The sequence below is a fragment of the Tachypleus tridentatus genome, chromosome 11, assembly GCF_004210375.1.
Source record: "Tachypleus tridentatus isolate NWPU-2018 chromosome 11, ASM421037v1, whole genome shotgun sequence".
NCBI classification, from domain to species: Eukaryota; Metazoa; Arthropoda; class Merostomata; order Xiphosura; family Limulidae; genus Tachypleus; species Tachypleus tridentatus.
The window spans coordinates 75,474,463-75,502,061 of NC_134835.1; the positions used below are offsets into that span (position 1 = coordinate 75,474,463).

At 34.9% G+C, this 27,599-nt stretch overlaps 3 protein-coding genes across 4 annotated transcripts in view; all 3 read left to right on the plus strand.

The window, feature by feature from the left end:
- The window catches only part of LOC143232493 (spondin-1-like), a 481,016-nt gene that overhangs the window by 319,689 nt on the left and 133,728 nt on the right, over positions 1-27,599 (plus strand). The gene's annotated exons all lie outside the window — the stretch shown is intronic.
- LOC143231532 (uncharacterized) lies at positions 3,999-6,624 on the plus strand. Its single transcript, XM_076466054.1, has 2 exons — positions 3,999-4,163; positions 5,700-6,624. Exons 1-2 carry the CDS (start codon positions 4,087-4,089, stop codon positions 6,427-6,429), a joined length of 807 nt encoding a protein of 268 aa, XP_076322169.1. The 5' UTR covers positions 3,999-4,086; the 3' UTR covers positions 6,430-6,624.
- LOC143232491 (zinc finger protein AEBP2-like) lies at positions 13,947-21,086 on the plus strand. Of its 2 annotated transcripts, none has more exons than XM_076468037.1 (3): positions 13,947-14,064; positions 16,556-16,623; positions 19,813-21,086. In XM_076468037.1, the coding sequence occupies exons 1-3, from the start codon at positions 13,972-13,974 to the stop codon at positions 19,949-19,951; spliced, it is 300 nt and encodes a 99-aa protein (XP_076324152.1). In that variant the 5' UTR covers positions 13,947-13,971; the 3' UTR covers positions 19,952-21,086. The 2 variants fall into 2 exon arrangements, with proteins under 2 accessions (XP_076324152.1, XP_076324153.1); XM_076468038.1 differs by lacking the exon at positions 13,947-14,064 and adding an exon at positions 16,077-16,259.

Genomic DNA, 27,599 nt, shown 5'->3' on the forward strand with positions numbered 1-27,599 from the left:
GGAGATCTTACTCGTAACTAGCTATAAGTAATGTCCGAAAATTTAATAAAGAATGTGCATCATCATTTCTGTCTTTGTAGAAGGTTTAATGACGAAAATATATAGTAGGACATGTATACAAATGATTAGGAAAATCTAGGAAACTCACCCAACACCACTTTTTCAGATCATTAATCAAATAAACGCTTATGAAGATGGATGTGTCTGAGGAACACATTAGGTTATATAATGTTTTATGAGTTTAAAAAAAGGCAATAGTGCAACAGAAACTACACTCAATGAAAGAAAATGTCGAAGGTGGTTTCAGACGTTCAGGTGACTACAGCTTAAGTGATGCGCCTCGTTTAGGTAGTCCTGTTGAGTTTAGTGATGGCTGCACATGATGAAGATTGCGTTGTAACAGTTGAAGAACTGGCATAGAAGCTCAATTCAACCTATTTGACAGTTCATCGCCATCTGCAACAGCTTGGAAAGGTGTCAAAACTTGGAAAATGGGTCCTCCATGATTTGACAAAAGTCAACCATAGAGCAAGAGCGGACATTTGCACTTTTCTGCACTCTCGTGAACGTAACTCACCTGTTTTGACAGGTTAGTGACTGAAATGAAAAATTGATGTATTATAAAAATGTTAAGCATCGCATACAATGGCTCAGTACAGGTAAACTAAAGCACAACCCAAAATGGACCTCACCCTAGGAAAGTCTTGTTAAACATTTGGTGGGATATTGTTGGTGTGATCCACTTAGAATTGCTGCCACTTAATTTGATGAGTGCATCAGAATTGTATTATCAACAGTTAGAGCGTTTGAATGTTGCACAGAAAGAAAAGAGCCTGCTTTGATCAAGCATAAAGGTGTTGTGCTACACCAGGATAATTGACGGCTCCATACAGTAAGGATGACATCTACAAAAATTGAAGAGCTAGACTGGGAAGAAACTTCCACTTAATCCTTATTCTCCAGACCTTACCCCATCTGAAGATGTCAAAACTACATTAACTTCCACTTAATCCTTATTCTCCAGACCTTACCCCATCTGAAGATGTCAAAACTACATTAACTTCCACTTAATCCTTATTCTCCAGACCTTACCCCATCCGAAGATGTCAAAACTACATTAACTTCCACTTAATCTTTATTCTCCAGACCTTACCCCATCCGAAGATGTCAAAACTACATTAACTTCCACTTAATCCTTATTCTCCAGACCTTACCCCATTTGAAGATGTCAAAACTACATTCTGTGCGTTCTTTTCCTTCAAACCCCAATAATTTTATAGAAGTGGCATTCAGAAGATTGTAAATCGTCGGCGGAAAGTAATTAATAATCATGGAACATACTTCATTGTTCAGACAACATTAAAAGCGTTTGAAATCCTTTATCTTTTTCTCAACCTAAAATCTGACAGTACTTAAGGAACGACCTTATATTTTAGTTATTAAACAGTCAGTGTACGAAGTTTGGTGACGCTACTGCTAACTTAATTACCTGATTGTTAATTGCTCCTTTGTAACTAAACAACACGTGCAATATGTTTGGTGACGTTACCCTTAACCATTCTTTAATTTTTAAACAGTCTGTACCCGAAGTTTGATTAGCCTACTTCTAATTGTCCCTTAGTAACTAAACAGTACAGGTACTAAGTTTGGTGACATTATCCTTAACCCGTCCTTTAATTATTAAATAATCATATTAAGGAATATAATGATATGCTCTTAAATGTGCTCTAATTATTACAGGTACTGTTCTATGTTTGTTAACCTCACTGATAACTTTTGTCATTAAACAATCAATGAACAACTCAACCCCCAACTGTTCTCTGGTTACTAAATAATCAGTGTACGAAGTTTAAAAGCCATACTCCTGTTATGACGTTATTAAACAGACCTTTAGTAACATAGTCACTTCTATTCTCCTAATCGTATATTCCTTACTAAACAGCCAGTGTACTTAGTTTAGTGATCTTACTGCTTCTGTTTTTGTAGTTATTGTAAATCCAGTGTACGAAGTTTTAGAATATTCTTATCTTAACTGTTTTACTTACGACCTTGGTAATCCTGCCCCTAACTGTTCTCTAGTTATTAAGCAGTACAATACGAAGCTTGATGATTCCAATCGTAACTCTTACGTAGTTTTTAGAAAGTAGGTGTGTTAAGTGTGGCTATCTTATCCCTAACCATTCATTCGTTACTAAAAATCAATGCAATAAGTTTCGTTACTCTATTCTTTACTGTTCTTTAGTTACTAAACATTCGGTATATGCATTTTGGTAGCAATCAAAGTTTGAAGTTTAGTTACCCTACCTCTAAATGTCATTTAGTTATTAAAAACACTGCTAATACTTTATTTTACGCTACTACTAATCAATCTCTCGTAATTAAACGATACATCTATTAAGTTTAGTGAGCCTTCTCCTAACCTTTCTTCAGTTATCAAAAATCAATGTATGAAGTTTGGTGGATCTGGTTGTAATTGTTCTTTAGTTAAGCAACAATTAGTGTACGAATTTATTGACTTTATTCCTAATCGTTCATCTGTTACTGTGTTATAATACCTTTTGTACTGACTTTTGAAATATATGCGGATTTCATGTGTATATATTTATATATTTACAGCAGTTAACAAGTGCAATCTATGTACCAGTCTGTTGTGTTTTTGCCCCAGGTTTTGCTTAGTAACCCCTGTTGTATTTTTAGCATTGAAGTATTTATTTTCCAGTAGATATTAAGAAGGATGCAAACAGAGAGAATCTGATAATTTTACGATTTCTTATTGGCGACTGACGTTGTGATTAGTCAACACAAGATACTTTTCCCTCAAAAGACCCGACTTTTTTGTTAACGTGGGTAAAGAAAAATTAGTAAAGGTTGTTATTACTCTCCCATCTTTTCCGCTGGCTTTTTGGTAAGCTTTAAGAATTCGATTCCCCGTTGTGCACACAACGCAGATAGTCCCACACTATAGCTTTACGTTTAAGTAAAAACAAAGACTGCCTGATCAAAAGTTCAAAGAGATAGTAAGAAGTAAAAACAAAAATGTCTGGATATCTCCGTTTTGAATCTTATATTAAGTAAAGTCAACTTTTTCTGTTTGCTGTTATTAAAATATATGGTATTGGAATAATTATAGAAATGCTCTGGGTGATGATACATGTACACTAGTCACAGAAATTAGAAAGTACTTCTAGATAGTGAACTTGGTAATAGTTAAATACTTATGTTATTACAGAAATATAAAATAAAAGTGAAAAAGTTGTTCATTGTAGTAATATTTTGTGTTTGTCTTAAACAGGGTACTATACCTTGCTTTTTATCTACTACAACCCCACTTCGTTGGTAAAAGAGTAACTCAAGAGTTGGCGGAGGGTGATGTTGGCTAGCTTTCTTCCCTATATTTTAGTACTGCTAAATTAACGACTTCTAGCAGAGATGGCCTTCGTGTAACTTTGCACGAGATTCGAAATAAATAATTTACTCTGCCACACGTTTGTTAGTGTATTTTTGTGTAACAATGTTTCAAATGTTACAAATCATTGTAAGTTATTTGGTAACCGTTTTGTTTTTTCAATTTTCATATGAGCTGATACAATCTTAATAAAATTCATACCGAGACCTTGTGCAGGCCTAGTCATGGTTGTAAATGATTTATCAGCATTTTACCCCTTCTTTTCTGTATAATGTTGCCAAACATTTGAATTTAGAATCACCTATAAATACAACCTTCCTATTTCTTCCTCCATCCCATTGCTCTTAATTAGGTGTCCATTTTTGTCCTTATAGTTTGAATAGCTCTCTTAAACCATAGTTTTGAGCAGCTACACATAAATGGATCCCAGTTTATTCAAATGTGTATATTACTTATCTGGTGGTGACGTTCACACTTTTCTCTTTGCTTTTTTTAAATGAACAATACTAATTTAACTTAACCTTTTTTTGGTTTTAAACATCTGGTGCTGAAACATAAAAATTTAGCCTCAACTTTGATTTTTGTAACTTTTTTGTTTCGTATGTTAGTTCTTTTCTGAGAGCGATGAGTGCACCACCGTACTACTGCTGGGAACGGTGTGACAGTGTGACTACCTGTAAATGTATGGGAATTATACCAATATAACACTGCCTGAATGGCTGGATGACTGTCAACCACAGTGTAACCAAAAACACGTGTACGTACTCTTTTGATGTTCCTTTTCATGTAATATTTATTTCGTACCAAATTTATTCACTATTTTCGTATTATTTTCAAGATTATATACCACTTATTTTGTCAGATTTATTTATATTATGCAATGGAACAAGAAGTTCTATCCACTCAATATTTCTTTTGCTTGGATTAATAATATTATTAAACTGGTTTTGAAGAAACTACGCTTTAAATGGATTCGAATTCCATACTTTATCTCCTGATAAATGCATATATCTTAAATTTGACTTCTATGCTCCAGTCTTGAATTTTTAAATAATAACAAATATTTATTTCGTCTCGATTCATTCAAATTGTATAAAACTACAGTAAAAAAATACAGTTTTATATTAATTAAATAACTCTTGTCATTTTAACCTTTGACTTTAAACGCCGTATTTTATTCTCCGGTACTTCAAATAACCTGTTTCTTACACAAACAGAGTGATTGCGCTAAATGTTCCATTATGTCATAACTAAAGTAAAAAAGACAGAAAACATAATGTTTGAAATTGTGTTTAAAATACGTCAGAGTTTAACTCATAATTTTAAAAACAACTTTAATAAGTGTTAAGGCACCACAGCATTATATTATTGTAAGCCTTTGTTGTTTCTTTTAATAACTGTCGTGTATATTTGTCATTGCTTTCCAGCTTTTACTGATTTGCATTGACGTGATTGGCCCTGCAGTAACACGTCACTGATATCCAATAATAGTTAAGCAAAAGCAACCAATAAGAAACAGATTATTTAGATCCGCTAATTAAAGGAAAATGCCAATTCGTCCCAATTTGTCCATGTTGTTATTACTTTCAAAGAAACATATAGTGCTGAAGCGAATTTAATAACATCTTAAAATTGATAAGTAATGTTTTTCAATAGGAACATCACCGTTACTTTAGATATTATATTTTACAAGTCTGTCTCCGATTAAAGGGTTAATCTAGCTTGCAGAAAAGATGTCTATAGAAGAAAGTTTTCCGTATTTGAAAAAGAGGTTAGTTTATTGTTTAAATGCCAAGTTTCAATACGTTTTGAAAAACAAAATATGCAATAAACATTTAAGTTATTTAAACACAATCCCGAAGTTATAGATTTTTTCTAAAGTTTATGCTTTTATATATTCAGCGGAAAATATTTGATAATTACGTGGGTTCGTAATTATTGTGGATTTAATCATTCAGTAAAACCTTATTTTCTAGAATCGCTGTATTGCAAGTATCGTAGTGTAGCTAGGTTTTATGTGCTTGTTGATTATATAACTTGCTATATCTCTTGTAATTGATATATTGTCTAGATAAAACTCCTTACTATTCAGTATTTTGTTTAAAATGGGTCATATTATTAGTTGATAAATTTTAAATGACTCGTTTAAGTGAGGTTAAGTAGGTACGTATAAACAACACAAGAAATGGGCTGTTTCAACTAAAACAATGTTGTAATTGGTCTGTTTGTTTTCGTCAGAGTGTGTTTAGACATATTCAGTTTCAAAGCCTCATTATCTGTACACTTCTTACAGGTTTATCGTTACCCAGGAAAATAATAATTCTGGCACAAGAAGTTCAACGAATTTTAATGAAAGTTATCCAAATTCAATACTAAGCGTTTCTAAGGTTCGCGATAATTCAGAACTTTGCAGATCAGTTGAATGTGAACAAGAAATATTTTCGGTGGACACCAGTAGCCCTAATAACAATTTTCTAGGCGCTGTAGGATGCCCAGTCCTCACACAGTCGGTTAAAACACAGACTCTCTATACAGGTATTTTACACAATACTTTAAGTCTTTCTTCAAGTACTTGTAAAATGCACAAGAGTTGTCAATCGGAAACTAAAGCGCAAAAAGACGGAATCAAAAGTTTGAAAGAGAATAAGAGAGCTGTAGAGAAACGGCACAAAAACGGACCTGAAAGTTATGTATGTTCGTCAAATCTACACACTGAACCTCAAAGTCAAACATTAAATAAAGGTGTTAATACAGCCGAAGTAACATTAGTTACGCCTGACCAATTACCTGACACAAAGGTTGCCAGCTGTTCGTCCACAGTTTTACCAGGTAAGAAGATTCAAGTCTGTAAGTGGGAAGACTGTGACGAGAGGCTTTCCTCAGACCAGATTTTGGAACATATTTGGAATATTCATATTGAACTCCAAAAAAAACAAAAGGCGTTTGTTTGTTTATGGAAGGACTGCAAGGTATCAAAGCAGTACCAAGTAACGTATCCTAATATAATAGATAAAGTGATTTAAAAGTTACGCAAAAAATTAAATAAATTAATGTTTTCAAAATCAGTGTGATAAACAAAGATTTCAAAAGATAATTCAGTCTTTGCAGTGTTTGTATTGTAAAAGTTAAAGAGAAATTACTATTGTATTCCAGAAGTGTACTTGTTCTATGAATACTGTGAAAAACAAATTATAATTTGCTTCTTTTTTTTTTATCCAAGTAGCGTTTCTAAAACTTGAAACAAAGTAATAAGAAGTGACAAATTAAATAGTTCCTTTTTATTACACCCCAGTCCCCACTATGTTAGCGGGTAATATGTAGGTTTATAACGCTAAAAACCAGGTTTGAATAACCTTAATGGATACAGCACAGATTTTTTTCCATTTAGAGCTTTGTGCTTAGGAACAAAGATATTTATTAAGGATTTGTATAAACTTTTAGTAAATTGAGTTATATTTGTTTTATTTCTGTACAGATATTTAGTGCATGAGAGCACAAACTGGAGTAAACAATGAAAGTGAAGGGTAAGTAGTAGTAGGTTAGTTACGAGCTATAAATCACACAAATTTGTCTTGATTTGAATGGTCTGGCATACCTTAACCAGGTGGTTAAGGCGCTCGACTCACAATCTAATAGTCTGGGGTTCATATCATGCACGGATAGACGTTATGTGACAGTCAGTCCCACTATTCGTTGGCAAAATAGTAGCTCAAGAGTTGGCGGTGGGTGGTGATGACTAGCTGTCTTTCCTCCAGTCTTCTACTAACTACCAAACTACGGACGGCTAGCGCATATAGTCCTCGTGAGGCTGCGCGCGAAATTCAAACCGAACAAAACAAAGTGGGCAAAATAAATAACTGTTACATAAGAGATTATTAATTACTATTTATTGTTAATTATTATTAACTCTATTTTCAGTATATTTCAATGGAATAAAAAAACACTGTGGGATAAACAATTATTCCCAAGCAATGACAAATTGAAAATCTCAAGACAGAGAACTTGCTATATTTAAGATAGGCCTAACGCGGTTATCGTGTTGGACTGGGCAGCTGAAGAACTAGGATTGGGCTCCCATTAATTCGGAGCTGTGGGTGCATCATAAGAATAACGGGCAAATTCCCCTCTTTGATCATATGAGAGTAGCCTGAGAGGCTAGGTTATGCTAACTAACGACTTACTTTCTTTACTATCGCTTTACAAGTAGGGACCGCCAGCGCAAGCGTACCTCGTCGTACCCTGTGAGCTTTGTACGAAACAGTTTGTTTTGTTTTTGTTTTTTTTGGAATTTCGCACAAAGCTACTCGAGGGCTATCTGTGCTAGCCGTCCCTAATTTAGCAGTGTAAGACTAGAGGGAAGGCAGCTAGTCATCACCACCCACCGCCAACTCTTGGGCTACTCTTTTACCAACGAATAGTGGGATTGACCGTCACATTATACGCCCCCACGGCTGGGAGGGCGAGCATGTTTAGCGCGACGCGGGCGCGAACCCGCGACCCTCGGATTACGAGTCGCACGCCTTACGCGCTTGGCCATACCAGGCCGTACGAAACAGAACAAACTCTTTAAGACAGTAATACGACGATACTGATCTATATTGTCTCTCTGTCTGCCCATGTACTTACCGTAATTCTTTCTCGAAATCCTTATATTGTACATTTTTTGAAAACGTGTAATATTATTTAATAAGATTTTATCTTATTATAAATTTAGATGTTTAATCATCATTCATCCTCCGAGAAATGGCTAAATCGTCACGTGCTGATTCACGCTGGAAAAAGACCGTTTGCATGTATTTTTCCCGGTTGTGATAAGAGATTTGGTTCTACAGTAGTAATGGAGAAACACATTAACATACATTTGAGAAATGATTTGTCTAACAAGCCTGTCAGAAAAGTTATGAAAATACCGAGGTACCGCAGTCTTAAGAAACGTCAATCCGGTAAGAGGTATTGTCTTTCCATCTGTATAGATTTATTTTTGTTTATCTACCTTTATCTGTATAGATGGGTTTCTGTCTATGTACTTGTGTCTGTATAGATGTATTTCTGCCTATTTACTTGTGTCTGTATAGATGTGTTCTGTCTATTTACTTGTGTCTGTATAAATGTGTTTCTATTTACCTATCTGTATCTGCATTGATGTGTTTCTATTTACCTACCTGTATCTGTAGTGATGCCTTTCTATTTATCTACCTGTATCTGCATCGATATGTTTCCATTTACCTACCTGTATCTGCATCGATGTGTTTCTTTTTATCTACCTTTATCTGTATTGATGTGTTTCTATTTACCTACCTGTATTTGTATTGATATGTTTCTATTTACCTACCTGTATCTGCATCAATGTGTTTCTATTTACTTACCTGCATCTGCATTTATGTGTTTCTATCTACCTACCTGTATCTGAATCGATGTCTCTCTATTTAACTACCTGTATCTGTATTGATGTGTTTCTATTTACTTACCTGCATCTGTATTGATGCATTTCTATTTAGCTACCTTTATCTGCATCGATGTGTTTCTATTTACTTACCTGCATCTGTATTGATGTGTTTCTATTTACCTACCTGCATCTGTATGGATATAATTCTATTTATCTACCTGTATCAGTATTGAGTTCTTTCTATTTACCTACCTGTATATGCATTAATGTGTTTCTATTTACCTACCTGCATCTGTATAGATGTAATTCTATTTACCTACCTTTATCTGTTTTGATGTGTTTCTATTTATCTACCTGTATTTGTATGGATATGTTTCTATTTACCTACCTGTATCTGTATTGATGTGTTTCTATTTACCTACCTGTATTTGTATTGATATGTTTCTATTTACCTACCTGTATCTGCATCAATGTGTTTCTATTTACTTACCTGCATCTGCATTTATGTGTTTCTATCTACCTACCTGTATCTGAATCGATGTCTCTCTATTTAACTACCTGTATCTGTATTGATGTGTTTCTATTTACTTACCTGCATCTGTATTGATGCATTTCTATTTAGCTACCTTTATCTGCATCGATGTGTTTCTATTTACTTACCTGCATCTGTATTGATGTGTTTCTATTTACCTACCTGCATCTGTATTGATGTGTTTCTATTTACCTACCTGCATCTGTATGGATATAATTCTATTTATCTACCTGTATCAGTATTGAGTTCTTTCTATTTACCTACCTGTATATGCATTAATGTGTTTCTATTTACCTACCTGCATCTGTATAGATGTAATTCTATTTACCTACCTTTATCTGTTTTGATGTGTTTCTATTTATCTACCTGTATTTGTATGGATATGTTTCTATTTACCTACCTGTATCTGCATCGATGTTTTTCTATTTACCTACATGTATCTGTATCTGTATCGATGTGTTTCTTTTTACCTACCTTTATATGTATTGATGTGTTTCTATTTACCTACGTGTATCGGTATTGATGTATTTCTATTTACCTACCTGTATCGGTATTGATGTCTTTCTATTTACCTACCTGTATCGGTTTTGATGTATTTCTATTTACCTACCTGTTTCTGCATCGATGTGTTTCTTAATTTATATGATTAACAATACAAATGAAAATCTTGAAAGCCCCCTAATGGCACAACAGTACGTCTGTATATTTATAACGTAAAACACCAGGTTTTTATACCTGTGGTGGGCAGAGCACAGATAGCCCATAGCGGATTTTTGTACTTATTACAAACATATTCTAAAATAAAATATATATAATAGTAACTTCCTTAAAGTTGTATTTTATTTTCACTCTGCAAACAGTTGCTTTCCATGGATTTTAAGACAGGAAAGCCAATTGCACTGAAGTTATGACTATGCAGTATAATTTATTAAGTTTCAGAAGTAATTTTCTTCACAGAAAACTAATGTTTTTAGTATAAAAATGTGTTTAAGACGCGTATATATAATACAGTTGAACATTTTTTTCGTTTTGTTGTGAACTCTAATTTACTCGTTGAGAGAGAAAGTAGGAAATGCATTCTTTTCTTACTTCAATTTTAAAAATTAATTTGCTCGTTTATGTTTAACTAATATGAATGCTCTATTAAATGACCACGCTACAATACTGCACAGTTTGCACTTCCTTGTATGTATAACTAATAAAATGGGCTACAAAGTCACCCTTTATTCTTGAAATAAGCGACAAGTTCAGGTTATTGGAACTGCCATTTTGGAAAATGAAGATAAATTATTGAAATTTCATTAAAGTACATTGTTTGTTTAGGATATTTGATGAACTAAACACGAGGATAGAGGGATAGAACTGAAATTCTAGAAAGCAGCTAGTCAACAGCACCCACCATCAACTACTGGGTTACTCTAATCCAAAAGTAAGATTTTACTGTCACTTTTATAACGCATCCACAGCCTCATAGTGCTGAGCGTGACTTTGCGACAACGGGATGCGAACCATAAACCTATACACTTACAATCCGGCAAACTTATCACTAGACCACGCCCAATTCTTTCATTAAAGATACCCCTCTCTCAATTGTACAGTGGGATGTATGCAGGATTACAACGCCAGAAATCGGGTTTCGATGCTCGTGGTGAGCAGAGCACAGCTAGCCCACCGTGTATCTTTGTGCTTGATTTTAAACATAAAAGAAACTGTTACAAAAAATTCAGAGAATCTACAAATTTCATCAAAACACACACACACTTCACTAACAAATAAATAAATGATGTTTTATTTATTTGTCAAGGAAGTGTGTGTGTGTTTTCTTATAGCAAAGCCACATTGGGTTGTCTGCTGAGTCTACCGAAGGGAATCCAACCCCTGATTTTAGCGTTGTAAATCCGTAAACTTACCACTGTACTGTATCTTGGGAACGAAATAAGAACAACCATTTATTATACTCAGCTTACCTTCTTCAGCTCTTTAAATTATACCCATCACACCAAACATGCTTGCCATTTCAGACGTAGAGCGTTATAACGTGACGGTTAATCCCACTGTTCGTTAGTAAAAGTGTAACCCAAAGTTGGCAATGGGTGGTGATGACTAACTGCCCCGTCCCGGCATGGTCAGGTGGGTTAAGGCGTTTGACTCCTAATCCGAGGGTAGCGAGTTCGAATCTCGGTCGCACCAAACATACTCGCCCTTTCCGCCGTGGGAGGGTTATAATGTTACGGTCAATCCCACTATTTGTTGGTAAAAGAGTAGCCCAAGAGTTGGCGGTGGGTGGTGATGACTAGCTGTCTTCCCTTTAGTCTTACACTACTAAATTAGGGACAGCTAGCGCAGATACCCCTCGAGCAGCTTTACGCAAAATTAAAAACACACAAACCTTTAAATTATGGATTTTGGAAGAATTAATTCTCATTTTGATAAATGCATCATAGTTTTAAGCTAGCGGGTAAAATTTAAAAAATTATTAAGAACATAAAATATTGGTGATGTTGAGTAGCCATGCTACTTTCGAATACTTTTAAAAACAAAATAGATATAATATAAAGATGTTTATTTGTTAAAACTTCAGAATCTGTATATCATTTTAAAGATATTTTTATCTGAAGTACATCACCAATGATATCATTTTGGCCATTGTAATTAATGGCACAATGATCAGAGTGTTGTTTTCTGTGATAAATCTTCTTGAGTAAATTTTCAAATCAAGGTTTTTTTTTTTATTAGTTTCACATAAACTAAAAGCATTGTAAAACTATTGTGTTTACATTACGCCCAAATAATAAATTACGTGATTGGAAGTTTAACCTGCTTTCATAACAGGGTCTAAAAATATGGACATTTAATCAAAATTATACGATTGGTAGTTTCACCTAACTTAGTAACGGGGTGGAAAAGTGTTTAACGAATAACAGTAGATTGTAAGTTTATCTTATGCTGAAATCTAAGGTTTGAAGTTAGGCAGTACGTTTGAGAACGTTCAATGCTATTTAAGCCTTGAAATTCTCGTTATGGTTCATGTAATACAACACTCCATGGGGAAAGTAATCAGATTATATATATATATAATTCTAAAGGTTTCCTGTTTATATTAACACAGAACAAAACACACGTGGCTTTGTTTTTCTAATACTTATATATATGTGTATTCTATTTTTGTCAATTTTATGTCGTAAGTTTTGAAATCTATCTCGGATAAATTAAACTGTGCCCACATTTAATTATCTAGCTAAATAACCACAGCCTATTACAAATATAATTAATAATTGATTTGTGACTACCGTAAAGGTAACAAAACACGGTGTGTACGACACTAAAGACACTGTTTTAATTTCACATGAAATATAAACAGTACACAAGTTGATCATTAGAGAAGGCACGAATTTCATAAACTTTATATTTGATGATAATGATGTTAAAAAAATTAATTTGAGAGCTGCATAGATGCTGACATCTATCAATAGCTTATAAGTTAATTAAACAGTTGTGTAATAAACTTGTGTTTCTAAACTGTAAAGTTTGTGTTCAAAATAGATTTTGTGCATGAAAAATATTCTAAACATTCAGAAGAAATTAATATATCATTACTACCATCATTTAAAATTGTAAAAGTAAATTTCAAATTATCATTAAAAAGATATTTTGTCCTTTTATTTAAATTACAAGTTAATAAATAAATGCTCAGATCGTTTGTACTGTATGTCTACTATTCTGATATACTGTAGTGTTTGAAATACATTATTTTGGTTAAGGAGAGACTATCGTACATTGCTATGTCCCCCAATGACATATCGGTATGTCTGCGAATGCACACTGCGAGAAACCGGATTTCGATACCCGTAGAGGGCAGAGTCGTGATTATGTAGCTTTGTGCTTAATTCCAAACAAACAAACAAACGTTCTGCTACGTACAGGTAACGAATTTATATTTGTACATAATATACAAACAAATTTATCAGTTATGTTTTTGACTACTTATGTTTCCAGGTATGAAGTTAAAGAATACACATAGATTTAAGCACAAAAAACACGAAAACTAAATTGTAGATACTTCATATTCATTAATCAACATTACATCATAATTTAAATTTTAAAGTAAAAATCAAAATAGTTTAGAGAGTTTAGAGCTGTTTGCAATACTTAGCAAAGGTGTTATACACAGCATGATAACTAGGTTTTACAATCTAAAATAGTTGATCTTCTTTAAAGTGGAAAGTATGAGGGTTGTCTGTGCTCTGTTCACTACGATTCCTCGTGTTAGACAGATTTTTGACACTGTGAATAAAGATTCCGTATTTGATAAAACAGTGGGACCTGACCGTCACTTTTAGGGTATTCCTACATAGCTATACCACGCTAATCATTAGTTAAGACTCGGCACATTCTTAACAAAACAGTAAAGTGTGTTTGTTAATATTTTCACCGTCGTTGAAAGTTCTTTAAGTATTTTATCTGTCTATGTATCAATCGATTAATCAATGAATCTCTCTCTCTATATATATATATACACACATTGATGTAAGTTTATTAAAATTCAGGACCTTAGTAGGGTTGAATGTACTAGTAATTATTGTGAACATTATGTTTATCTGTCTTTTTCAATTTTTAGGTGACACATCAATTTTTGACAGTGGAATAATGGAACGAATTAAGTACGGTTTAATGAAGTTTAGCGATGAGACAAATATGAAAATAAAGGGTCAACCATCTTTATTATCATTTCGAAGTTTTGTACGTCCAGCCATTATGCTCTATAAATATATAGGATTAAACAAGAGTTAGGCTTATAAGTGACCCGGTATAGCCAGGTACGTTAAGTCGTTCGATTTGTAATCTGAGGGTCGCGGGTTTGAATCCTTGTCGTACCAAACATGCTTGCCTTTTCAGCCGTGAGGGCGTTATAATGTGACGGTCAATCCCACTATTGCTGGTAAAAGAGTGGCCCAAAAGTTGGCGGTGGGTGGTGATGACTAGCTGTCCCAATCCCACTATTCATTGGTAAAAGAGTACTATAGGAGTTGGTGGTGGGTAGTGATGACTAGCTGTCTTCCGTCTAGTCTTGCCCGGCATGGCCAAGCGCGTTGAGGCGTGCGACTCGTAATCTGAGGGTCGCGGGTTTGCATCCGCGTTGCGCCAAACATGCTCGCCCTCCCAGCCGTGGGGGCGTTATAATGTGACGGTGAATCCCACTATTCGTTGGTAAAAGAGTAGCCCAAGAGTTGGCGGTGGGTGGTGATGACTAGCTGCCTTCCCTCTAGTCTTACACTGCTAAATTAGGGACGGCTAGCACAGATAGCCCTCGAGTAGCTTTGTGCGAAATTCCAAAACAAACAAACAAACAAACCGTCTAGTCTTACATTGCTAAATTAGGGACGGCCAGCGCAGGTAGCTCCTTGTGATTTTGCTTATTTAACTTAATTAAAATGTATTCATTCTCTCTAAAATTATATTTATACATATAAACAAGTGAATATATTTTTGCTGTGGGATTAGTTTGTTTTGAACCTCGCGCAAAGGTACACGAGGGCTATCTGCGCTAACCGTCTCTAATCGTGCAGTGTAAAAATAGAGGGAACGAAGCTGGACATCACCATCCTCCGCCTACTCTTTTACCAACGAATAGTGGTATTGGCCGTTGCATTATAACGTCCTAACGACTGAAAAGGCGAGCATGTTTGGTGTGACGGGGATTCTAACCCGACCCTGGGATTATAAGTTGAGTGCCTTAAGCACCCAGCCATGCTGGACTTCTTGTAGGAAGTAATTAATAAAAATGATAAGTTGAGTGCTTTAAGCACCCAGCCATGCTGGACTTCTTGTAAGAAGTGATTAATAAAAATGATAAGTTGAGTGCCTTAAGCACCCAGCCATGCTGGACTTCTTGTAAGAAGTGATTAATAAAAATGAAACTATATATATATATATCTATGTACCAGTGATGTGAAAACTTATCCTTAATAATTAGGAAATTATCGTTACAGTTTGTGTATGCATATATATATATATATATAACTACATAATGAGCAACATCTCTAGGTTTAGTTATACGACCACATTTTAATCAAATTATATTGTTAAATATATTTATTTCCAAAAAATCTCAATTTTCTGGGTTAAAGGATTTTTGAGCTACTTATTACGGACATTAATTAGTAAACAACATAATATTCTTCTGGGTTCAAGAAGCTAGAGCCCTTAACTTGCAAGCAAAATGTAATCTGAACTATAATAATTAAACTTAGCCATACGAAGTCGGTTTCCGCTAAAAAATAACAGTAACAGGATGTGGTGAGACGATATTGGCTGGTGAAATAAACAAAAACTGATGACTGATGCACCATCTACCTATTCATCTACTTTAATGTTTAGAAAGAAACAGGAGTACTTTTTAAGGTTGTTAATGGCTTTATGTTGCTCTGTACTTGAAGTTATGCTATAATAGATATATGAAAACAGCATCTTTTAACAGCAACTAGAGAGAGATAATCGTTAGTGATTTTTTGAAAGTTGAAGTGTTAGAATCTCTAGGTAAAACACCTAATCAACACAGTTCATCGTTAGATACTTTAAGCCACTGTTGTCAGACTGTTATAACTCACCTACGGTCTTGAAGAGCGGGCCGACTGGAATGATCTGATGGCTAGGTCGTTGATTCGCAGTCCACGGTTTGCGGGTTCACATTAAAGTTCCTTGTGGGGGCGTTATAAAGTGACGATTATTCCCACTTTTCTTTGGATAAAGAGTCGGCAGTGAGTTATGTTTGCTAGTTGCCTTCCTTGTAGTCTATTACCGCTAAACTAAGGACAGCTAGTGTACATAGTCCTCGTGTGGCTTTGCGTGAAATTCAAGGAAGCAAACCCGAGATCGATTTCATCGCAATAATGTGGCATAAAACACGAAACATCAGCCTCAAACTGATCCTAGAAGTATCCATTTTTTGTTTAAAATAAAACTGATGAATTTAATTAATTATTTTCCTTTTGTAAACTTTTTAAACGTATTTGTTTATTTGTAGGATTTTAGCCTCTCGAAAATATTGTTTAAAATGCCATTTATTTTGGTGACCTTACATAGTATTAAATGTAATATAGTATATAGAGCCAAAAGTAACATTTTAAGTAATCAGAAATGTCATTTTAAGGATCAACTAAGGTCTTTTAAGATGCCAAAGCTGTCGACAAAACAGGCTAGTTATTTCTTTATTATTTAATTCTATTTTTAGGTTCTTGGTCGTCGAGTTGATGCGAAAAAAGATACCATGTTCCTGTTACATTGGGTACCTGAAAATATGTAAATATGTAGTTATTAAAAAAAATAGAATATTAAGGTATTTATCTTCCTCTATAATTATTGCCTGTTTGTCCACTTACACAGCCTTCCCGCATACATACATGTATGTTTTGATTATATCCATTTTCAAAACGATTTTGTATGTTTTAATATTTAATAGGAAAAAATAATTTTACACAAATATTATCTCATATAGTATTTAATTATCTGTTATAATGCTACAAAAAATCATGTTAACAATTGGTTAACTGGGATCCCAGTAAAAGTTAGGGGAAAAAATACATTTTAAAAATGTTTTACACGATGTGATCCAAATTGTGATAATTAAACCAAATCATAAGAAATCATTGTTACATTTCACACATTTGATGACTTAATCAGATATAAAACAGTTAAAAACACGTATACAAGTTTAGACAAGTCGATCTGTACTTATCGTAACAAAGATTAACACCTTGATTTTAAGTTTTAGGTTTCTTCAATAAAGGTATGTGGACACCCGCCCATCGCACCCATAAGTGCTTGTTGAACACATTATTTCAAAACCATGGGCATTAACACGGAGTTAGTCCTACATTTTGCTTCTATAAAAGCCTCCACTCTTCTGGGAAGGCTTTTCACTCGATTTTGGAATATGGCTGCTGGGATTTGCTCCTATTCAGCCATAAGAGCATTAGTGAGGTCGGGCACTGATGTCGAGTGAGAAGGCTTGGCGAGCAGTAGGCCTTCCAATTCATCTCAAAGGTGTTCGATGGGGTTGAGGTTAGAGCTCTGTGCAGGCCAGTTATATTCTTCCACGCCAACCTCGGAAAACCATGTTTTTATGGACCTCGCTTTGTGCACAGGACATGGTCATGCTGAAACAAAAATGGGTCTTCCTTAAAGTGTTGCCACAAAGCTAGAAGCACACAATTCTCTAGAATGCCACTGTATGCTGTAGCATTAAGATTTCCCTTCACTGAAACAAAAGAGTCTTGCCAAAACCATAAAAAACAGTTCCAGACCATTATTCCTCCTCCAGAAAACTTCACAGTTGGCACTATGCATTCAGGTTGGTAGCGTTGTCTTGGCATCTGGAAAACTACGATTCGTCTGTCAGGCTGTCAGATAGTGAAGCATGATTTATCACTCCAGAGAACGCGTTTCCACTACTACATAGTCCAATTGTGACGACCACTCCAGCCGACTCTTGGCATTGAGCATGGTGGTCTTAGGCTTGTGTGTGGCTGCTTGGCCATGGAATCCCAGTTCATGTAGCTCCTGACAAACAGTTCTTGTGTTGACGTTGCTTCCAGAGGCAGTTTGGAACTCGGTAGTGAGCGTTGCAACTGTGGACAGTCAATTTTTACGCGCTACGCGCTTCAGCACTCGGCGGTTTTGTACTGTAAGCTTGTGTGGTCTACCGCTTCGTGGCTGAGTTGTTGTTGCTTCTAGACGTTTCCACTTCACAATAACAGCACTTACAGTTGACCGGAGCAGCTCTAGCAGGGCAGAACTTTGACTAACTGACTTATTGGAAAGGTGGCATCCTATGACAGTGGCACGTTGAAAATCGTTGAGCTCTTCAGTATAACCCATTCTACTGCCAATGTTTGTCTATGAAGATTGCACGGCTGTATGCTTGATTTTATGCACATGTTAGCAATGGGTGTGGCTGAAATAGCCGAACCCAATAATTTGGAGTGTCCACATATTTTTGGCCATGTAATGTATATATGTTATTTTTGTTTTGTTGCCTGATAAATCTAAATTGTGATAATTTTTTAGAATATAACTAATGAAGGACTGAAATTTGTTTATTTTTTAGAATATAACTAATGAAGGACTGAAATTTGTTTACTTTTCATTTTGCTTATTAGGTACATTGGAGCAATTCTAAATAATGTTTAGATTCTAAAGTAGCGAGACAAATCGCGGGGGGTGTTAAGTTAGGGACAGTAAACATCAACATAGCATTCAATATCAGAGTTATTTAGTTATCATGAGCATCAAAGGAACGTATCAATTAGAGTTGGTTTGTTTTGTTTTCAATTTAGCGTAAAGCTACTCGAGGGTTATCAGCGCTAGCTGTCCCTAATTTAGCTGTGTAGGGCTAGAGGGAAGGTAGCTAGTCATCAGCACCTACTGCTAACTGTTGGGTCACTCTTTTATCAACGAATAATGGGATTGACCGTCACGTTATTACGCCCTCATGGCTGAAAGGGCGAGCATGTTTGGTGTTACGGGGATTCGAACCCGCGACCCTCAGATTATGAGTCGAGTGCCTTAACCACCTGACCATGCTGGACCTAGTTAGAGTTTCCTTAGAAACAAGGACCTGGGTACACGATGTTGTGAAAATAAAAGCGCTTATAATGTCCGAGTACCAACTGTAAATGATGCTTCGCAGTGTAAACTAATAACTTTCTTCTATCCCTTTGTTTTATTTGCTATATTTGGGAAGGTTTTGCTCAGAAATTTGGAAATCTTTTTTTATGAGCATTTATAATATTTTGATTTCTTTTTCTGTTTTTTCATCCAATTTAAGACTAGTTTTCATCCGCAGTCAAATCAGATTTTTATGTTGGGGACCATTCTCGTTACGCTTTGTTTTAAAAGGTATTTAACTGGCAAATGGATAGAAATGCTGTGTTAAAATTAATATAAACCATTTCATGTTAAATGAAGTCTCTATACTTCTGAAGCAAAGCCATAAGGATTAACTCATGTAACCAGATTTACTTCGATGTGAGTTACATAAAGCTGCCCTCACGAAAGCATCACATGTTATGCAGAGAAATTCATATTAGTATTTTCAGCCTGAACTTCATCTTCTCATGATACGCGGGCTGAACGACTAGATACAGGTTTCGTCAGGCTCTTTGAATCGATTAACAGGATTAACTGTCATTTTTATAACGCATCTACAGTTACCGTATGAGGTGCGTTTAGCAATATTACTTCTCGGATCCTACAGTTTCCAATACACAGCCCAACATACTAAATACTAGGCTACATAAACCTTCATGTATATATTTAAAAAAAAAACAAGTCAAAGACGAGGACTTTCTGTTCAATGTACAATTAGGACACATTTAAAACTTGCATTTAATTTATGGACGAAATTACTCAGCATTCTAAGGAGTAAGTAACCGAATTGAAAACCATTATTCTTTGTAAAATTTTGTTAATTTGATAATATTATTTCAGCTTTCCTGATGAATGGGTGTCCGAGGACAAAGTTCCATATTCGTCTTCTCGTAAAGTTCATTTGTCTCGATTACCACGTGGAGCTATAACTGAGTTTGACCCTTTGATTCCCAAATCTGTAAATTGTGGACGCAAGTAACAGTATGACTTAAATGAATCAACTGATTTTTGTTATAAGTAACACATACAGTTCATTTTATTTTGGATTTCAATGTAGTGGTATTATACTAAGAAGTGTTATTGTTTTTGTCAATAACTTATTTCCTGCTCCTGTGTGCTGTTGACGGAAACGACGTGGCAGTTGAAGTTCTATCAGTCAAACGTGTCGTGTTCTGTATGTCTTTACACATTCGTTATAACAAGAACTAGGCACGAGTGATGCTGTAGTTCAGCTGGTCTTGCAGTTCCAGTAATACGGAAGTTAAATGCTTTATAATACAACGATTATGGAGCCTCACTACGTCGTTCCAGTCTGCGTCACTACATCTTATCATGTTCAAACTGATGACTGTGCAGTTTGAAGATAGTCTTGCAGCGTTCTTTTCAGTAAAAAAGGCTCCATTTTAAGTCTGATGTTTTCAAAGACCACCCCCTTCCCCTACTTGCTCTTTATAATCCAGTCTGTGTGCGAGATACAGGGTTTCCCAACATCTATTTCAGCTCTCTGTTTACACAGAAACCTGTAAGTGCTGCGTCTGGTGACCTAAACAGTATCTGTTTTCTTACGAAATGTGTTCCATTTTCTAGTTGCTTGTTGGACTATTGGACAGATATGCTGCGTACACGCCACTTGTACTGTTTTTCCAAATGGAGGCCATCCTTGATTATGTTGGGAGTTGTTTTCTTTGACACGAGAGCGTTTTTTACCACTGATACATGTGTTATGAAACGTAAAATAATATGATAATGTTGTTCTGATATATTTTGTTCTATCGCGACTTTAACAGACTGTGGTTGTCACGTGGATTGTTGAATTGCATATTCAAAATCGTTTTGTAATACAACATAAACAATTATATGTATACCAGAAAACACTTCAATGTCATTCCCATATGCGTGTGTCGTAACCTAAAATTAATGTTTTATGTGTGTTTAAGCTAGACATTCAGATGATACGTAAAGCCGTTTAAAAAATATTGAAACACTCTTTAAAAATTATGTTAGAGATATGTATAAAGATGTAAACCTATGTATTTTTCAATTAATATCAAGATATTACGTTTGATACCGAATGTAACAAGAGTGCAGAAAACAAATAAAAATGTGTTTTTATGTTACACAGAAATTTTGTATTTAAACTTTAAAAATATATAAAGAAATTTAAGAATAAGATTTCAATAGAAATGCCATTTGTGTAACATCATAAGAATTAGGTTTGTGTAATGTTTCACTGTGGAAGATAGTGTAGAGCTTGTATTTGTTCGGATCGTGCTATATCATATGAAGTATGTCTGTATAAAGTTGTAACATCATAAGAATTAGGTTTGTGTAATGTTTCACTGTGGAAGATAATGTAGAGCTTGTATTTGTTCGGGACGTGCTATATCATATGAAGTATGTCTGTATAAAGTTGTAACATCATAAGAATTAGGTTTGTGTAATGTTTCACTGTGGAAGATAATGTAGAGCTTCTATTTGTTTGGGTCGTGCTATATCATATGAAGTATGTCTGTATAAAGTTGTAACATCATAAGAATTAGGTTTGTGTAATGTTTCACTGTGGAAGATAATGTAGGGCTTGTATTTGTTCGGGACGTGCTATATCATATGAAGTATGTCTGTATAAAGTTGTAACATCATAAGAATTAGGTTTGTGTAATGTTTCACTGTGGAAGATAATGTAGGGCTTGTATTTGTTCGGGACGTGCTATATCATATGAAGTATGTCTGTATAAAGTTGTAACATCATAAGAATTAGGTTTGTGTAATGTTTCACTGTGGAAGATAATGTAGGGCTTGTATTTGTTCGGGACGTGCTATATCATATGAAGTATGTCTGTATAAAGTTGTAACATCATAAGAATTAGGTTTGTGTAATGTTTCACTGTGGAAGATAATGTAGGGCTTGTATTTGTTCGGGATGTGCCATATCATATGAAGTATGTCTGTATAAAGTTGTAACATCATAAGAATTAGGTTTGTGTAATGTTTCACTGTGGAAGATAATGTAGGGCTTGTATTTGTTCGGGACGTGCTATATCATATGAAGTATGTCTGTATAAAGTTGTAACATCATAAGAATTAGGTTTGTGTAATGTTTCACTGTGGAAGATAATGTAGGGCTTGTATTTGTTCGGGACGTGCTATATCATATGAAGTGTGTCTCTATATAGTTGTAACATCATAAGAATTAGGTTTGTGTAATGTTTCACTGTGGAAGATAATGTAGGGCTTGTATTTGTTCGGGATGTGCCATATCATATGAAGTATGTCTGTATAAAGTTGTAACATCATAAGAATTAGGTTTGTGTAATGTTTCACTGTGGAAGATAATGTAGGGCTTGTATTTGTTCGGGACGTGCTATATCATATGAAGTATGTCTGTATAAAGTTGTAACATCATAAGAATTAGGTTTGTGTAATGTTTCACTGTGGAAGATAATGTAGGGCTTGCATTTGTTTGGGTTGTGCTACATCATATGATCTATATAATATTGACTTTAGAAGGTGATGTAACTTTTTTAAGCGATATTGTTTTATAGAACTTCATTATCTTAACATAACTTTCTCCAGCGTGGTATTAAAACCAATATGGGCCTGCTAGTACCACCATCGTTTAATTAATTACGAATATAAAATTTCTGGAACTGACCTGTTTATTTCTGATGATGTAGTATTTTGATTTGCCCAATAATCTGTGTAGAAAACTCTGTTAAAATTTAAGTAAAAACTTCGGAAGCATACAGTTTAATGTTTCATATTACAAAACTAGTTTCTATGCCTATGACGTTGTAAAATAATTCCTAAGGCCCGCCAGGTCAACTAAAGCTTTCAAAATACATGGGGTGCCCTTTTCTCCATGGAACATAGTGATATTAACATCAACAAACTATTTCACAACTGCATCTTAAATTCCAAGGTTAGTGATATATATATATATATAATTAATTATTTTACCAGAGTTAGATTGTCAAGACCTTCGTTCACATTCATTTATTAAATTTTTCCTATTATAAATTATATTTCGAGTGAAGAAAACGTTCTGAAATAAATCTAGAGTAGTCAAGCTCCATATTGTGTCATAAGAGTACTTCTGTTATTGTTTGACATTAATTATATTTAAATTTGTTCGTGTCTTCGTATTAAATAAATAATCATTTATTTGCGAAGAATAAAATGAAACACGAATGACGTCATATTTTTATTTCAATTTTTAGAAAGTAGAGTTTGTTTTTTGTTTTTGAATTTCGCACAAAGCTACTCGAGGGCTATCTGTGCTAGCCGACCGTAATTTTGCAGTGTAAGACTAGAGGGAAGGCAGCTAGTCATCACCACCCGCCGCAAACTCTTGGGCTACTCTTTTACCAACGAATAGTGGGATTGACCGTCACTTATAACGCACTCACGGCTGAAAGGGCGAGCATGTTTGGCGCGACGGGGATGCGAACCCGCGACCCTCGGATTATAAGTCGTACGCCTTAACGCGCTTGGCCATGCCGGGCCTTAGAAAGTAGAGAAAGACCATAAACGGATTTATATGCTAATATTAGTGACGTGACGCGTTGTTATATGTTAAATATCACACATATGACCTGGTGTAATATTTTAATATCACGGATGTAACCTGATGTCTTATGCCATATTGTTAACATTTAATATCACATGTAACTGTTGAATTAGTATGCGCACGTGTGGACTGAAGTTACTAGATGTGGTGACATAGCGAACCTGCCATTCACGTGTTAGCTAGCATCACGTAAAAACCTCTGCACAAACCTTATGTTTATACCATCACAAAATGATGTCCACTTGCAGAATTAATGTTTGTAGTGTGTGTAAGAGGCGGGTCGTTATGGTCTACGCTGTATTCATCAAAGAATAATGTAAGAAGCAATCAAGATTTCAAGTAAAACATAGCGATTGTATTTCTCATAACCTGCATTGTCATTAGGCACTTATAGTGCAACACATCATGGCCAGGTAGTTAAGGCACTCGAATCGTAATCTGAGGGTCGCGGATTTGAATATCCGTCACATCAAACATGTTCACCCTTTCAGTCGTGGAAGCGTTATAATGTGACCGTCAAACCCACTATTCGTTAGTAAAAGAGTAGTCCAAGAGTTGGCGGTAAGTGGTGTTGACTAGCTGTCTTCCCTTTAATCTTACAATACTAAATTAGGGACAGCTAGCGCAGATAGCCCTTGTGTAGCTTTGCGCGAAATTAAAAAAAGAAACAAACAAGCAACTTATCACGGTTTTGATGGTTGTCCAGTGGTCATCCCATCAAGGTGAGCATAATTAATTAAAGTATTTGTGGAGTCACCATTTCTGATGAATTATTCTCAGCTTAATCAAAGAAAGTTGAGTATTACAGTCAATACGTTATACACTACATAACGGTTGGAATACGTACACTTAATCTTACTGATCGCACGTTTATTTTTTTATTATAGAAAGCAAGACTCACCTTTGTCTCCTTATTGCTAGAGGGGGACTAACGTTAATTATTTGCATTTAACATCAGTTTATATGATAAGATAGAGTTACGATGATTGTAAGCTGTACTGCAAGCAAAATCAGTTTCATATTAATAACATAGTATAGAACTGATAAGATCAAATAGTTCTGACGTCATGACATTGAACTATAGTGTCATGATTATATATTTAACTGCATTGAGCTTTCTCGACCACGGAGTATTCAAAGCGGTTGAACACATTTTGAACAATATAAAATTATTTATATCAATTATAAATTAAAAGTAATATTTTTTTTTTGTAAATTCATACAAGTTGCAATCGATTATTATGACCACAACATTATCACCAGTTCACCTGACACCATCAGGGAAGACGTGATTCATATCAATGCTTTGGAGTTAATTTTGTTGTTTTATAATTTAATTTTTATAAGAGAAAGGCAAAATAAAACTTTCAGTAAACTAATTTCTATCATTTGTTTGTAGATAAGCGCAAAGCTACACAATGGGCTATCTGTACTTTGCCCACTACGGGTATTAAAATTCGGTTTCTAGCGTTGTAAGTCCGCAGACATACCGGTGTGCCCCTGGGAAGAGGTAATATATATATCATGGAAAGTGATACGATGGTTAAAATAATATTAACCTTAAAAGCACGAAGTTATTACTATGTGGTGATATGGTGAGCGTGAAAAAGGTAGCGTTAGGATTTTTCACATAGACAGGTTCAAAGGAATAATATACTCAAAATGCTATTCTATTAAAATGTACATACGTGGTGCAGAAATCCAAATAATTTTGAGGAAAGAGATGTGGAAAAGGCAAGTGATATTTGTCACTCAAGCATAAATTACAGAAGTAAACAGAAACCGTGGAAGATCAGGTGAAAACACTCCAACAAATAATAAGGAAACAAAGAAAGAAAAAGACATCATTTAAAAAAAAATTGTCTTCTAAGTATTTCCATCGGATTGGAAAGAACGGAGTGACTCTGTAAGACATGAAAGAGAACCACGTCATAACATTTGATTTGTCTCAAAATCCACGACGTAAACCGGTTTTAACTCAAAACTGCTTCTCAATTCTTTGTGTATGTAAAGGATGCGTTTATTTTTCAACATAACCTACCTGTTTTCTTAATGTGTTTTATTTTATATAGATATTCGTTTTGTGGATAAACCTCAATAATCTTTTCTCTAATAGTATATATTAATAACCGACATTAGAAAATACTTTCCCACAATGCACTATATGTAGATGGTGAACAATAGGCTTAGAAATGGGAAGCTGTTGGCTCGAGCACTCATATTTGCTTCAATTTCTTATTCATTATTTTATTCTCATATGAAACTTACGAATAGAAAATAAATCAAATACAAGATGTATCCCTATCAATATGTGAGTTCTACATTTTCAGATACCTATTTGAATAGATATTTACTTTACTTTTCGTGGATTGTAGTTTTATTTTTATGCCTTTTGTGGGCGAAGGTGTTTTTGAGGTGGGTGGAAAGGAGTTACGTGTTATTATGTATTACAGGTTTGTAACGCCCGAGCCAGAAAAGCATGACCAATGTAAAGGTACTTTTCTCGATACCACCTGGCACTGAATAAAATCACTTTTACAAGTGTTCAAGTGCACGCGAGTTTGCTTCACTAATCGAAACTAACATTCGCTGCTTTTGCTTACCCCAACCAGATATAACACACACGCATAATATACTCACAATTCACCTTGCGCAAAACTGAACGTGTACATTTGTTTGGTATAAAAGAGTTGTGGATTTTATGAATTTATGTTTCTTTATATCGAAAGTAGAGGAAATAAATTAGGAACTATGAAAACTGCAAATAAAATGTAACTTTTGGCTTAGAAGTATAGAATGATTTCAAAGCTAAAATATTTGGCTAAAAATTCTCTGTTGTTAAAGTGTTACACGAGTTTTACTGTTGATGTTTATCTCAATGAAATGAACTGGGATTTAGTTGAAAAACAAGCTTAGATTACTATTATTAAACACATTTGTTCATGTAAGGTTAGTGTTTATTTTTATGCTTGGTAGCTTCAACATTTATCGTTCTTTTAATTTTTTAATTTTTTTAGAAACAAAAAGTGCCTTCAAAAATAGACACAAATATCTGGTCGGTATATAACTGCGTTTTGGTATGATTATGTAAAACCAGGGCCGGTATGGTCAGGTGGTTAAGGTGTTCGACTCGTAATGTGAGTGGCGCGGGTTCGAAAACCTGTCGCACCACACATGCTTGCCCTTTCAGCCGGGGGGCGTTATAATATGACGGTCAATCCCACTATTCGTTGGTAAAAGAGTAGCCAAAAGTTGGCGGTGAGTGGTGATGATTAGTTGCCTTCCCTCTAGTCTTACACTGCTAAATTGGAGACGGCTGTTGCAGATAGCCCTCGTACAGCTTTGCGCGCAATTCAAAACAAACAATTATAGGCTACCAGGAAAAACTATTTATTTTTAACACAAAAGCAATGTATCTGTGGATTACATTATCAAGAAACGAGCCAGATGAACAGGTAAATCCACAAAACCTTAATAATTTTCGCGGTTTATTAAAATGACAAAACATAAATATATTTACCTAAAAACGGACTTCAAACTTTTGTTTTGTTAGGTCAGAGTGTGTATAGAGACTTCGGTAACAATGAAACCTTTAATTCTAATAACAAGAAAAGAAATAAAAGAAAACTTTAAAGTGTTTGCTCTTTAGTTTTATTTCTCGCTCCTCTACAAATCTAATAACCTGTGTCCCCAGTGGCACAGTGATATGTCTGTGGAGTCAACGCTAGACATCGGAATTCGATATTCGTGATGGGCAGAGTCCTGAAAGCCCATTGTGCAGATTTGTGCTTAACTACAAACTGTCAGAAATTGCGGTTAGAGAATGCGACATTTTTCTGTAAGCCTAATAATAATAATATAGTCGTCTTTGTTCTTCGTATAGATGAAGGGGGAGAAGGTCGAAAAGCCCGAAGTCTCATTTACTTTTATTGGACAATATTTCAGTTATTAAACAGGCAGTTAAGGAACCTGACTTGTAATATAAGGGTCGAGGGTTCGAATTCCCGTCACACCAAACCTGCTCGCCCTTTTAGCAGTGAAGGCATTATAATGTGATTGT